At 36.8% G+C, this 15,149-nt stretch overlaps 1 protein-coding gene across 1 annotated transcript in view; it reads left to right on the top strand.

The window, feature by feature from the left end:
* The window catches only part of LOC132545122 (leucine--tRNA ligase, cytoplasmic-like), a 39,690-nt gene that overhangs the window by 16,328 nt on the left and 8,213 nt on the right, over positions 1-15,149 (top strand). Inside the window, exons 14-24 of the mRNA XM_060208793.1 lie at positions 695-835; positions 1,954-2,031; positions 3,141-3,226; positions 3,543-3,691; positions 4,058-4,196; positions 4,405-4,617; positions 5,711-5,768; positions 8,958-9,021; positions 11,243-11,426; positions 12,063-12,153; positions 14,202-14,585. Of these exons, the coding sequence (XP_060064776.1) occupies positions 695-835; positions 1,954-2,031; positions 3,141-3,226; positions 3,543-3,691; positions 4,058-4,196; positions 4,405-4,617; positions 5,711-5,768; positions 8,958-9,021; positions 11,243-11,426; positions 12,063-12,153; positions 14,202-14,585 (1,587 nt within the window). The remainder of the gene's footprint in view (positions 1-694; positions 836-1,953; positions 2,032-3,140; positions 3,227-3,542; positions 3,692-4,057; positions 4,197-4,404; positions 4,618-5,710; positions 5,769-8,957; positions 9,022-11,242; positions 11,427-12,062; positions 12,154-14,201; positions 14,586-15,149) is intronic.

Here is a 15,149-nt window from a genome sequence, read left to right as displayed (position 1 = left end):
GTCAGCAGTGTTATTTACCGTAGTCAACAGTGTTAGTTACTGTAGTCAGCGGTGTTAGTTACTGTAGTCAGCAGTGTTAGTTAATTGTCAGCAGTGTTAGTTAATTGTCAGCAGTGTTAGTTACTGTAGTCAGCAGTGTTATTTATCGTAGTCAGCAGTGTTAGTTACTGTAGTCAGCAGTGTTATTTACCGTAGTCAGCAGTGTTAGTTACTGTAGTCAGCAGTGTTATTTACCCTAGTCAGCAGTGTTAGTTACTGTAGTCCGCAGTGTTAGTTACTGTAGTCAACAGTGTTAGTTAATTGTCAGCAGTGTTAGTTAATTGTCAGCAATGTTAGTTACTGTAGTCAGCAGTGTTAGTTAATTGTCAGCAATGTTAGTTACTGTAGTCAGCAGTGTTAGTTACTGTAGTCAACAGTGTTAGTTACTGTAGTTAACAGTGTCAGTAAATTGTCAGCAGTGTTATTTAATTGTCAGCAGTGTTAGTTACCGTAGTCTGCGGTGTTAGTTACTGTAGTCAGCAGTGTCAGTAAATTGTCAGCAGTGTTAGTTACTGTAGTCAGCAGTGTTACTTACTGTAGTCAGCAGTGTCGGTTACTGTAGTCAGCAGTGTTAGTTTCTTTTGTCACCAGTGTTAGTTACTGTAGTCAACATTGTAAGTTACTTTTGTAACTAATGTTAATTATTATTCCCTAGGTACCGATCATTGACATACCAGATTATGGAAATCTGTGCGCTGTACGAGCCTGTGAAGAGTTTAAGATTTTGAGCCAGAATGATAAAGACAAACTTCTGGAGGCCAAGAAAACTGTCTACAAAAAAGGATTTTATGATGGAGTAAGTTACTGTGATTTCATTGCTTGTTACAGAAATCCATGAACTGAACCAATAAGTTAGTGTCTTTAAGACATGCTGTGCTTTTGTTGTATATCAATAATGCTTCATATCAAATGCCTTCTATTCATTGTCCATCACACATCAATTACATCATTGTTGATTCGTTAAGCACCAGCTATCAGAAAGTGCTGGAGTTTCTATTTGCTCCAGATCATGAAATAAGTAGGAGAATCATTCTGTCTGCTTTGAATCTTATACTGTCATACAAGTGTGTACACAGACAATTAATCTCTTGAGGAGAATTTGATTGATCTTTTTAAAATTTCATATATAGGTTATACTTGGTTCCTTACCCTATATAGGTTATACTTGGTTCCTTACCCTATATAGGTTATACTTGGTTCCTTACCCTATATAGGTTATACTTGGTTCCTTACCCTATATAGGTTATACTTGGTTCCTTACCCTATATAGGTTATACTTGGTTCCTTACCCTATATAGGTTATACTTGGTTCCTTACCCTACCTTTACCTATTTTGAAACTGATAGGGAAATCCAAACGATGAAAAGGTGATCATATTGGCTAATGATGTAATGGCTGTAGGATATCAAATTAGTCACATTGACATTCTGACAAATCTGTAAGGTGTCTGAGTAGAAGGAAGTCCAAAGTTTTACCTTTTAATTACTTATGTAAGTGTGTATGTTTCATAGCATGCCAAGCATTGATGTGTTTAAACATTAGATAACAATTATTCCACCTGAAAGTATTTACAACAACTTTCACTATCGTTTGGACAAATTCATATCTTCAGAGTATGAAGTAAGAGCAAATAATCTCTTTATAGAACATTTTATAAAAGAGTCATATTAATTAATATGGTATGTTAATATTGAATTATTGGTTACCTAGATGGTTGCTCTATAACATTTTATAGAAGTGTAATATCAATTAATATGGTATGTTTATATTTAATTTTTGATAACATTGGTGGTTGCTCTATAACATTTTATAGAAGAGTAATATCAATTAATATGGTATGTTTATATTGAATTATTGGTTACCTAGATGTTTGCTATATAACATTTCTGTATGTTAAGGTTAATTTCTATACAGGTTATGATTGTGGAAGGCTACCAAGGACAGAAAGTTGAGGAGGTCAAGAAAGTCATACAAGAAAAGATGATTAAAAGTGTAAGTATACAAATTTCATCTGCAATTTCCAGTAATTGATATGATAATCCCCCCTACTACTTATCCAATCACACCAAATCCCACTTATCCTTTAATACCACTAATACCACCTCCACACAAATCCCCCCTCACCACTTATTCCACCTAACTACTAATATCACCATACAGGTAATCCCACCTCACCACTGATACCACTAATACCACCTCACCAATGATACCACTAATCCCACCTCACCACTGATACCACTAATCCCTCCTCACCACTGATACCACTAATCCCACCTCACCACTGATACCACTAATCCCCCTCACCACTGATACCACTAATACCATCTCACCACTGATACCACTAATCCCACCTCACTACTAATCCTACCTCACCACTGATACTACCTCTCTACTAATCCCCCATACCACTAATGCCACCTTATTACTAATCCCTCCATACCACTAATCCCACCTCACTACTAATCCTACCTCATCACTGATACTACCTCTCTACTAATCCCCCATACCACTAATGCCACCTTATTACTAATCCCTCCATACCACTAATCCCACCTCACTACTAATCCCTGTATGCTACTAATCCCATCTCATCACTAATCCAAACACCCCACTAATGCCACCTCATTACTAATCCCTCCATACCACTAATTGACTAATCCCACCTCACTACTAATCCCTCCATACCACTAATCCCACCTCACTACTAATCTCTCCATACCACTAATCCCACCTCACTACTAATCCCCCCATACCACTAATCCCATCTCACCACTAATACCACCTTACCAATAATTCCACCACTCCATGAATTCCACCTTACCTCTAATACCTGTTCACCACTACTCTCACCACCTCAGTACCATCCACTGAAATTCAGAAATCCCTTGTACTAATTCCTCCAAACCACTACTCCCACTACTCCACAAATCCCTCCTTACTACTAATACCTGTTCACCACTACTTATCCCTCCATATAACTAATCTGATCACCCGACCTATCGAGACACTCTGTTATAACCACCTTTGGTCCATTTATTCTACAGTAACAGCAGTATGAGTAGTCTTTGTTTGTATGGTAATGTATTTCTATGTTATACCAGGGGGATGCTGTAAAGTACATGGAGCCGGAGAAGTTGGTGGTGTCACGGTCCAATGATGAATGTGTGGTGGCTAACTGTGACCAATGGTAAGTCAACTTGTTTAATGAAGAGGCCTAATGTCTCGTCAGTTATGGTTGCTGTACTTATCTAATTTTACCACTTAAGCTCTTGAACTACTGAGGGGATATTTTAGCAGGACAAGAAATTGTGGTGCTATCTCTTGTGGGTTTAGTTCCCAGCCATTCAACACTATCAGTATAAAACCAATATCAACCAAAAGGCTTCCATTATAAAGGAGATGAAATTTTGATATTTAAATCTTCAAAATGATGACACTTGCCTGTTTCTTTTGTACATTAATGGATTGGTGATGATTATGAAATAATTGCATTGATTTGCCAGGTACTTGGACTATGGCGAAGAGAAATGGAAAGAACAAGCCCTGAAATGTTTAGAAAATATTGATACCTATGCTGACGAAGTTCGCAGGAACTTTATTGCCACTTTAGACTGGCTACATGAACATGCCTGCTCCAGAAGTTTTGGTTTAGGTAAGAATTCACGGTACACCCAAACATTAACCATTTGTATAAAGATCATAACTCCATTCTCTTGTTTTCATTGCAAGTATTATACTGTTTGATGGGTTAGCATAACCATCTGTCATACATAAAACTCTATCTCATTTTAAACTTGTCAAGTCATTGAAATGATCCTAAAATAAGTCCAGAGGTAGTCCTGAGCCAAGATTTTGATAGGTCAGCTGAGACAAAGGAAATGTTTATTGAACCAGATGAGAAAAGAGATGTTTATTGCACCAGGCTAGAAAAGAGATCATTCATCATGTTTTGTACATCAATCCCTTCTCATCTCCCAACAGAATTCTAGTAATTATTTGCCTTTTGTTTCTTTGTTAGGGACAAAACTACCGTGGGATACAAAGTATGTAATTGAAGCTCTGTCAGACTCTACCATCTACATGGCTTACTACACTGTAGCACATCTACTGCAGGGAGGCGTGTTCGACGGCAGTGCTGAGAGTCCCATCAATGTTAGGTTTGTATAGAGAGAACACACCACTTGAGATATATACTTGTCAAGCAACTGGGAATGCTTAGATATTTTAAGAGTAGGGCTTAAGAAGTCTTCGTTAACTATAAAAGTAAGTCAGTCATTAAGTGTTTACTACATAGCAATTTTATCCTAAGATGTTAAACTGTATAATTATTACTATAAATATGTTGGATATTTCTTTTGTTTCCAGAGCAGATCAGCTGACGCCAGAAGTATGGGATTACATATTCTTCAGCAATGCCAAGGTTCCCACTACAGACATCCCACTGTCCACACTGGACAGGATGAAAACAGAGTTCAACTACTGGTACCCAGTTGACCTACGAGTATCAGGCAAAGACTTGGTCCCTAACCACCTGACCTACTACATCTATAACCACTGTGCCATGTGGCCTGATGATACGTAAGTTGGTACAGCACTATTACACAGAGATGATGACTAGGCTGTCTTTAATGCTGTTATTGAGGTATTTTACTGAGTATATGCTCATGCTTGGTAATAAACTCAGCTCTAATGATGTCCGTAGGTCACATTGCCTTGTGTTTCTGATCTGTTATAACATTTTTTTTTCAAATTACTGTCTTAATCTTTCTTGAATTTCATTTGAAGTTTTCTTTTGTTCCTATTTAATTTTAGAGTCATTTTGAAAACAAGAAAATGGCCATTGCCATCTTGTATTTTAAGAATTAAAGTTTGTCATTGCAATAGCTTGGAAAGTACATGATTGATTGTCCTTAAACTTCATATTTAGGTTTCCTCTGGTACTTAGTGGGGTGGAAAAATGATAAAATTCCATATGTTGGTTTCTATAGCTCCTTAGGTTTGTGGAAAGTTAAAAAAATTCTGTATTTTCACATTCAGCTGCATAGCCCCCTGTTTATCTCTAAAAAGTAGTTTACCACTTTAACACTTTCCTGTTATGTAGGCCAATAGCCATTTAATCACAGACTGAAAACACTCTTCTGATAAGTAGGCCAATGGCCATTTAATCACAGGCTGACAACACTCTTCTGATAAGTAGGCCAATGGCCATTTAATCACAGACTGAAAACACTCTTCTGATAAGTAGGCCAATGGCCATTTAATCACAGACTGAAAACACTCTTCTGATAAGTAGGCCAATGGCCATTTAATCACAGACTGAAAACACTCTTCTGATAAGTAGGCCAATGGCCATTTAATCACAGGCTGACAACACTCTTCTGATAAGTAGGCCAATGGTCATTTAATCACAGGCTGACAACACTTTCCTGTTAAGTAGGAGACAAGCCTTTGTTACACAAGCTGACAACACTTTCCTGTTAGTGGTACACAAGTAGGACACAAGCCATTGTTACCTGGACTGACAATACTTTCTTGTCTGTTTCTTTGCTTTTTGCAGGAAAAACAGTCATAATATATAGTGTCTTAATATGATGTGTAATTGCTTTATTGAGGTTGTGTTAATTTTTAATACTGTAACTATATTTATTAATGATCAACCTTACATTATCAGATCCAAGTGGCCGAAAGCAATCAGAGCCAATGGACATCTGCTGTTAAATGCAGAAAAGGTAAGAAGAGAGATAACAAGATCATTACACACAGGTTTGAATGAAGTACTATTACACACAAGTTTTAACAAGGCATCATTACACACAAGTTTTAACAAGGCATCATTACACACAAGTTTTAACAAGGCATCATTACACACAAGTTTTAACAAGGCATCATTACACACAAGTTTTAACAATGCATCATAACACACGCAAGTGTTAACAAGGCATTATAACACACAAGTGTTAACAAGGCTTCATTACACACACAAGTGTTAACAAGGCATCATTACACACACAAGTGTTAACAAGGCTTCATTACACACAAGTGTTGATAAGGCATCATTACACACACAAGTGTTAACAAGGCATCATTACACACGCTAGTGTTAACAAGGCATCATTACACACAAGTTTTAACAAGGCATCATTACACACAAGTTTTAACAAGGCATCATTACACACAAGTTTTAACAAGGCATCATTACACACAAGTTTTAACAAGGCATCATAACACACACAAGTTTTAACAAGGCAATACTCAAACAAGATTTAACAAGGCATCATTACACACAAGTTTTAACAAGACATCATTACACACAAGTTTTAACAAGGCATCATTACACACAAGTTTTAACAAGGCATCATAACACACACAAGTTTTAACAAGGCAATACTCAAACAAGATTTAACAAGGCATCATTACACACAAGTTTTAACAAGACATCATTACACACAAGTTTTAACAAGGCATCATTACACACAAGTTTTAACAAGGCATCATTACACACAAGTTTTAACAAGGCATCATTACACACAAGTTTTAACAATGCATCATAACACACGCAAGTGTTAACAAGGCATTATAACACACAAGTGTTAACAAGGCTTCATTACACACACAAGTGTTAACAAGGCATCATTACACACACAAGTGTTAACAAGGCTTCATTACACACAAGTGTTGATAAGGCATCATTACACACACAAGTGTTAACAAGGCATCATTACACACGCAAGTGTTAACAAGGCATCATTACACACAAGTTTTAACAAGGCATCATTACACACAAGTTTTAACAAGGCATCATTACACACAAGTTTTAACAAGGCATCATTACACACAAGTTTTAACAAGGCATCATAACACACACAAGTTTTAACAAGGCAATACTCAAACAAGATTTAACAAGGCATCATTACACACAAGTTTTAACAAGACATCATTACACACATGTTTTAACAAGGCATCATTACACACAAGTTTTAACAAGGCATCATAACACACACAAGTTTTAACAAGGCAATACTCAAACAAGATTTAACAAGGCATCATTACACACAAGTTTTAACAAGGCATCATTACACACAAGTTTTAACAATGCATCATAACACACGCAAGTGTTAACAAGGCATTATAACACACAAGTGTTAACAAGGCTTCATTACACACACAAGTGTTAACAAGGCATCATTACACACACAAGTGTTAACAAGGCTTCATTACACACAAGTGTTGATAAGGCATCATTACACACACAAGTGTTAACAAGGCATCATTTCACACGCAAGTGTTAACAAGGCATCATTACACACAAGTGTTAACAAGGCATCGTTACACACAAGTGTTAACAAGGCATTATTACACACAAGTGTTGATAAGGCATCATTACACACACAAGTTTTGACAAGGCATCATTGCACACAAGTGTTAATAAGGCATCATTACATACACAGGTTTTAACAAGGCATCATTACACTCAAGTGTTAACAAGGCATCATTACACTCACAGGTTTTAACAAGGCATCATTACACTCAAATGTTAACAAGGAACACACACAAGTTTTAACAAGGCATCATTTTTCAGTAAGCTTTATTACACACAAGTTTCAAAACAGTGAATCATTACACACACGGTTTAAAAATTTACTATTACACAGAAGTGTCAACAACGCATCATTAGACACAAGTTTTAATGAGGCATCATTGCATGCAAGTTTTAACAATGAATCATTACACAAACACGTTTTAACAGGGCATCATTGCTTTCACAAGTTTTAACTAGACTTTATTACACACAATTTTTAATGAATGAATCATTTCACACACAATTTAACAATGTACCATTACACAGAAGTTTAGACAAGGCATCATTACACTCAAGTTTTAACAATGCATCATAACACACACAAGTTTTAACAAGGCATAATTATACATAATATCAACAAGGCATTATTTCACACACAAGTTTTAACAAGATACCATTAAGCATACAAGGTTTAATGAGGAACCATTAAGCATACAAGGTTTAATGAGGAACCATTAAGCATACAAGGGCTAACAAGGAATAATTACACACACAAATTCTTATGGCTGATCTGAAAGGCCTAGAGGCATGGTATTTGGCTGGTATTTTCCCAGGATGAAGCCCAATCAACTTTGCAAAAAGAAATTTACCTTGAGTGATATTCAAAATCACAGGGGTCAGATTTGTTGAAACCTTTAAATGTCTCCTTAGAGGAATTTCATTTGGTAGTAATGTATTGTGCATACTACATTCAGTGTCACAATTCTGTTTCATGACATTTGATAACTACCCTTTAACCTTCATATTCAATATTGCTTATCTCAGGGGACCGTCAAGGCCACTAGGTCTCTCGTCATATTTTGTTTTTATCATTGACCATTCAGTGTTTATTTTTCCATTTATTGTGGACTTTTGCATTTGCATTTATAGTTGTTTGTGTTTGCCCGACCATTTATAGTCGCTTATGTTTGCCCGACCATTATAGTTGTTTGTGTTTGCCCGACCTTTAATTGTTTCATTTGCATGTGATTGGGAACATAAATGGTCCAGGGTCTATATAACACAACTAGTGGAAAATTTAAATGTGACATTTCCATGACTACGATCAGCACTGATGAACGTAGTGTCTGAGATAGTAAGGAATCAACAGGCTTGTTTGTATGTACTATAATCCTGTGTACACTAAGGTTGAAATAGTGTGATGAGATGGTAGAGATTGTAGAAAATAAGTGCACAAGATTAATGACAATGTACTGAACTGATTTGACCACTCTCGCACATCTATGACAAAGTGGTTAACAAAGCGTAGCCGAATCAGATATACTTGTCAGGTGTATCCTGACAATGTCGGTGCAGGTTGCAGGATAAAGATGGTGTAATGGTTGTGGATTTGTTTCAGATGTCCAAATCTACAGGAAACTTTCTGACACTGAGTGATGCATTGAAGAAGTTCTCAGCTGATGGTGAGTTTTATTGGAGCTTAATATAAGGAGATTATACATACTTCTATCAGTTGGCATTACCTACAGTGAAACACTGATCACGAATCATAAATTTCACATCAGGTCATACTAACATGTATTTGCAGTGCTCCAGATAGCCTGCGTGAATGCGTTTTCACGCACAATATTTCTAATTTCACGCTAGGAAAAAAATAAGATTTGCGTCATTAACCCGTGCGAAATCCGGACTCTGCGTCAATGTCCGGCTCAATATTAATTAGAAAACTCAATAATCTAAGTCAAACAGACACTTATCAAGTAAACGAAACTCGTAACAAGCGCTTTCTTGATCGTGATTATAAACCAGTCGCATAGCAAATATGGCGCTGTCAAAAATGTTTACAAATTCAGTGTTACCCTAATATGGAAAAACCCATACACTTGATGAAGGCAGGGGTGAAAAAACCCCTCAATTCATAAAGGTAGGAGTGAAAACCCCACATGTCAAAAGGTTATCTGGAGCACTGATTTGATTGCTTGTTTTTCTAATACATTGAGAAAAAATAATTAAACATTTCTGTTGTTGCTTGTTCTGTTGCTCTTTTTGCCTGCCCTGTTTCTGTTGTTGCCTATCCTTTTTCTGTTGTTGTTTGTCCCATTTCTCTGTAGTTACTTGTCTGGTTGCTGTAGTTACATGTCCCGTTTCTGTTGTTGCCTGTCCCATTTCTGTTGTTGCTTGTTCTGTTTTTGCCTTTCCTTTTGCTGTTGTTGCCTGCCCTGTTTCAGTTGTTACCAGACATATTTCTGTGGTTGACTGTCCCATTGCTGTTGTTGCCTATCCTTTTTATTATGATCCCCTTTTGTCCACCGTTGTGCATCGTGTGGTGTGTGTCGTGCATCAAGAGTACTCTTCATGGATGGAAAGGCCATTGTAAATTTCATGGCCCCAGGGTCTCACATTTCCCACAGGGGAGGGGTATGATTTACTGTATTTTATAGTATAGAAATAGTTCAAACTTGGTTAGAATTGATTTTTTATTAGTATAAGCTGGCTGTTTGATGCACATATTGACCTTGATTGACCCCTAGGGGCTGTTGGGCAGGGCCAAAAGTGGGTCAAATTGAATTTCAAAGATGTTCTACTGTTCCTGGATGGAAGATTTTATATTGGAAAATTCAAATCTTGAGTGAAATCTCTTTTAATTCAAACTTTGTTAGAAGACTTAGCATGTCACAGCAGTCAATGTATACACAATTTATATTTGTATTACATGTACAATATAGTTAACAAAATCATTTCTATGACATGTTACAAGAACCATTGTGACTCTGGTGACCTTGGGCCTATTGTTTCAATGAACTTTGTTATTGCTATTTCTCGAAAACTACAGCATCAACCTTTCTCAAATTTCATGTATAAGTTCCTCATGGTCCAAAGTTGTGCCCGTTTGAGTTTTGGAATGATTAGAAAAACAAAATGTCCAACTTTCAAAGAACAAATAAAGACCAAACAATGGTGGGCGCCAAGGGCCCTCTGGGATCTCTTGTATTACATGGGAATGTGTTTGGCCCTGGCCATGTTGTCATATGATGTCCTGATATTCTATACACAGGAATGCGTTAGGCCCTGGCCACGTTGTCATATGATGGTCCTGATATTTTATACACAGGGATGTGTTAGGCCCTGGCCATGTTGTCATATGATGGTCCTGATATTTTATACACAGGGATGTGTTTGGCCCTGGCCATGTTGTCATATGATGTCCTGATATTCTATACACAGGAATGCGTTTGGCCCTGGCCACGTTGTCATATGATGGTCCTGATATTTTATACACAGGGATGTGTTAGGCCCTGGCCATGTTGTCATATGATGGTCCTGATATTTTATACACAGGGATGTGTTAGGCCCTGGCCATGTTGTCATATGATGGTCCTGATATTTTATACACAGGGATGTGTTTGGCCCTGGCCACGTTGTCATATGATGGTCCTGATATTTTATACACAGGGATGTGTTTGGCCCTGGCCATGTTGTCATATGATGGTCCTGATATTTTATACACAGGGATGTGTTTGGCCCTGGCCATGTTGTCATATGATGGTCCTGATATTTTATACACAGGGATGTGTTTGGCCCTGGCCACGTTGTCATATGATGGTCCTGATATTTTATACACAGGGATGTGTTTGGCCCTGGCCATGTAGCCTGTATTGACGGTTTTGATATTTTATTCCACAGGAATGCGTTTGGCCCTGGCCGGAGCAGGGGATACCATTGAAGATGCTAACTTTATGGAGGTGATGGCTGAGGCTGGTCTGCTGCGCCTCTACACCTTTATGGAGTGGGTCAAAGAAATTCTGGCTGAAAAGGGAAGTTTCCGTTCAGGAGCTGATTACACTCGCAGTGATAGAGTCTTCATCAGGTATGTTAATTAGCCAGGACTCAACTATATGGGTCTTTAGGGTAACCAGAAATTAAGTATTAGATAACAGGTCTGTACAGTAACCAGGAACTAAGTCTTAGTTAGTAGGGGGGGATTTCTTTAATTCAGAAACTTGATTTGACCTCAAGGGACACATGGATGGGGCCCCAAATTTGGAATTAAGACAATATTTTGCTTCAAAATGGTACTCTTTCTTAATTCCTGGGCTTATTTCACCAAAGTTTGGTCTGAAACATTATTAGGGGTTGATAGTGATATAAAACGTGCATGAAGTGATCCTTAGATGATTGTCCTGGACAAATCTTATTTTTGCGCTTTGGTCCAAAATCAAACTCATTTTAAACAAATAATTAGGATCATCTTTTTGTTCTTGTCTATAGATTCTCTTAGTTTTGTATTGTAACTTTGATCTTAATGACATGAAAATATGTTTTCTCAGAAGTATTTTGACTTAATTGTCGTTTTATTTCTACATCTATATATAGTTATATACATTTTGGTATGGAACGGGGGTATATTGTTCTGTCCCATGGTTTTCTCTTTATGAAGATAGCTTATCTGTGTAGAATTATCAGTGAATTTGGTATGTAAAACAATGCGATGTGTATTTGACAGTGACATGAATAAAGCTATTGAGGAGACAAATGTCCACTACGAGAAGATGATGTATAAGGAGGCCATTCGTACAGGATTCTTCGAGTTTCAGGTAAGAAACGTCTTCCTTGAGTGTGATGAGGAATAAAGAGAGGTTCTGGGTAGAAGTATTGTCTAATGGAGATGTGTAGATCACTCCTTCTGTAAACAGTATAGGTATTTCTTACTGTTTGTCTAATGGAGATGTGTAGATCACTCCTTCTGTAAACAGTATAGGTATTTCTTACTGTTTGTCTAACGGAGATGTGTAGATCACTCCTTCTGTAAACAGTATAGGTATTTCTTACTGTTTGTCTAATGGAGATGTGTAGATCACTCCTTCTGTAAACAGTATAGGTATTTCTTACTGTTTGTCTAATGGAGATGTGTAGATCACTCCTTCTGTAAACAGTATAGGTATTTCTTACTGTTTTTCTCACAAATTCTTTATCAAAACTTCACTATTTCTAGAGAGGTATTGCAGAGATATTCCTCCCTTCAGTGAATTTCTTGTCGAACTGATAATCCCTATTCACTGGATCACAACCTATATATTTACTGCTGATAATTTCTGACTCTGCATCGGTTCTTATTTTCTTTCTCCCTCACTCTTTTGATATGGTTTCAATTTGTCATTGTAGGTAACTTTTACATTATATTTATTATAGCCCTCGCGATCAGGATACTTATTGTGAACAAAGCCTAACCCGGACAGGTGTACGTGTCAGAGTCAATTTTACAATATGTTTCTTATAACTCTCCTGATCAGGGTAGTTATTGTGAACAAAGATTATAACTGTTGTCGATTTCACAGTCTGCTGGTCTTGGGTCTTGATTGGTTATGAGAAGGATTGGTTTGGAGAAGTTGCACTGTATATGTACTGCAATACAACAATTAAAAATAAATCATATATGTTATAGTGTTATAGGTAAGTTCACTATGTACAGATTTTGTCATTTTATGGAAGAATTGGAATATCTATTTTTTGCCATTTTAAAGCAGGAATCAATCTTACAATATTGCCATTCTTTCTTAATTTAAATGTGTCAGTTCAATATTTGCCCAGCAATCTTTATGGTGAAAATAATGTAAATTAGACACTGACACTAAAAACACATGTACAATATTTAGAAAATTAGTCACTGGTAACAAAAGACACTGGTACAGCTTGGTTGAAGGAAGTACGTTTGTTTTTGTAATTGGCTGGTGCATTCCAAGTGTTTAAATGGGATTTAAGACCTTGTCACTTGGAACTTGTCATGATGCAACCAATGTTGGGAGTTTTCCAACAAGCTGCCAAAACTTCACGAAAATAAGTCTTAGTAAGCATTCTGGGATCAATTTCAAAACAAAAAAAAGAGATTATTTTGTAAAAACATTTAAGAAAATAATCAACCATGAACAGTAATTTACAAAAAATTGTGTTTGTTTTGTTTCTTTTTACAATGACCCATGAAATACCAAACCGCGGCATGTCAATGTTGTCATTACGAATGTCGCCATCTTGAAAACACATTTCTGATACAATGCTTAAAATGCTTAAATAACCAATTCTAACTTCAAGTTAGAATTAAGCAAAATTTAAACTGAATTAATTGTCATTATCATTCATGATAATTATGATTGCCATTCAGTTATTTCATTAAATCAACACTCTTTTGGCCTATTTTTGTATCAAAGGATTTTTCATAGAATATTCAAAATTTATTGTCTTTAAACAATTTCTGTAAGAAACAAGTCAGTTTGGTGCATCTGAAAATTAACTTCCAGGTTTAGACATCCTGAAAAATGTGTCAACTGTTTATGTCACATTCCACTTATTATCACATTTTCCCCTGAAAAATATAACATGATATTATGCTGGTTCCACTGTATTTATAAATTGAGACAGACCTGCCGATATTCATACAGTTTTGAAAGGGTTTTCCAATTTGTCAAAAAAACAGATTAGTAGGTTCATCCTTATTTCATAATTTGAATTAATAACCCTGATTCAAATGATCAAACTGATAGTCAGCAATGGCCAAGATGCCTATGATGTCTATTGACAACAATTTGTGGACAGAATCGCTTCTTTATACCTACATATCTTAACTACAACAAAGTGTTTAATCTGACAGGGTTTACGAGACAAGTATCGCGAGCTGGAACTGGAAGGCATGCACAAAGATCTGTTGCTGCTCTTCATCCGGACACAGACTCTGATGCTGAGCCCAATTTGTCCTCACATCTGTGAACATCTGTGGGGCCTCCTTGGTAATACAGAAAGCATCATGCATGCATCCTGGCCACAGGCTGGTCCAGTTGATGACAAACTCATCCAGATGTCTCAATACATCATGAATTCTGCACACAACTTTCGCATACGGCAAAAGCAGTTGATGACACCAGGGAAGGGCAAGAAACAGGCGATTAGCAAGCCGTCACATGGCACCATCTGGGTGGCCAAGACGTATCCAGCCTGGCAAACCACTGTACTCCAAAAATTACTGCAACTGTATCAGGTAGGTCAATCATGTTTACTACAACAGGTAAGTCAAGGTCAGCAAAACTATAAAAAAAATCAATTAATTCAATGATTTCACTGTATTGAGTTCCTTTCTAATGAGTTTTGTCAAACTTTTCACAAAGGAAATACCTTATCATTAGCTTGCTGGCCAGTCTGTCGATCCCTCCGTTTTCTGTTCAACGTCAGATTGTTCATCAATATTTTTCCTAAAAATTTCCACTAGCATCGAAATGTTAAGTGGAGGGTATGATGATAATCATTGTGACATGTTTTTCTGTTTCTTGTGAGTTTGTTGGTAATGTCAGAATGTTAATAAAGATTCACAGTAATCAATACTAAAGGCAATATTCTCAATCCTGGGAACAACTTCGGTTACGATATTACAACTAAATAAAATCATGTTACATAGTCTCTTTACTGGAACAATACATAAATACAATACGTAAACTTCAGATGACTTTACTATCATTATTCCCTTGTTGATGTCTGCTGTTTTATTGATCTGCTTTAGTGAGCAAATACCTTGACCACTTTGTTGGTTTAACACTCGGCTGCATCT

Source organism: Ylistrum balloti, unplaced genomic scaffold, assembly GCF_031769215.1.
Source record: "Ylistrum balloti isolate Yb309-2 unplaced genomic scaffold, AGI_CSIRO_Ybal_v1 Utg369830, whole genome shotgun sequence".
In the NCBI taxonomy this organism is placed as follows: domain Eukaryota; kingdom Metazoa; phylum Mollusca; class Bivalvia; order Pectinida; family Pectinidae; genus Ylistrum; species Ylistrum balloti.
The sequence above is the reverse complement of the archived record's forward strand: the minus strand, read 5'-3'. Positions and strand labels throughout refer to the sequence as shown.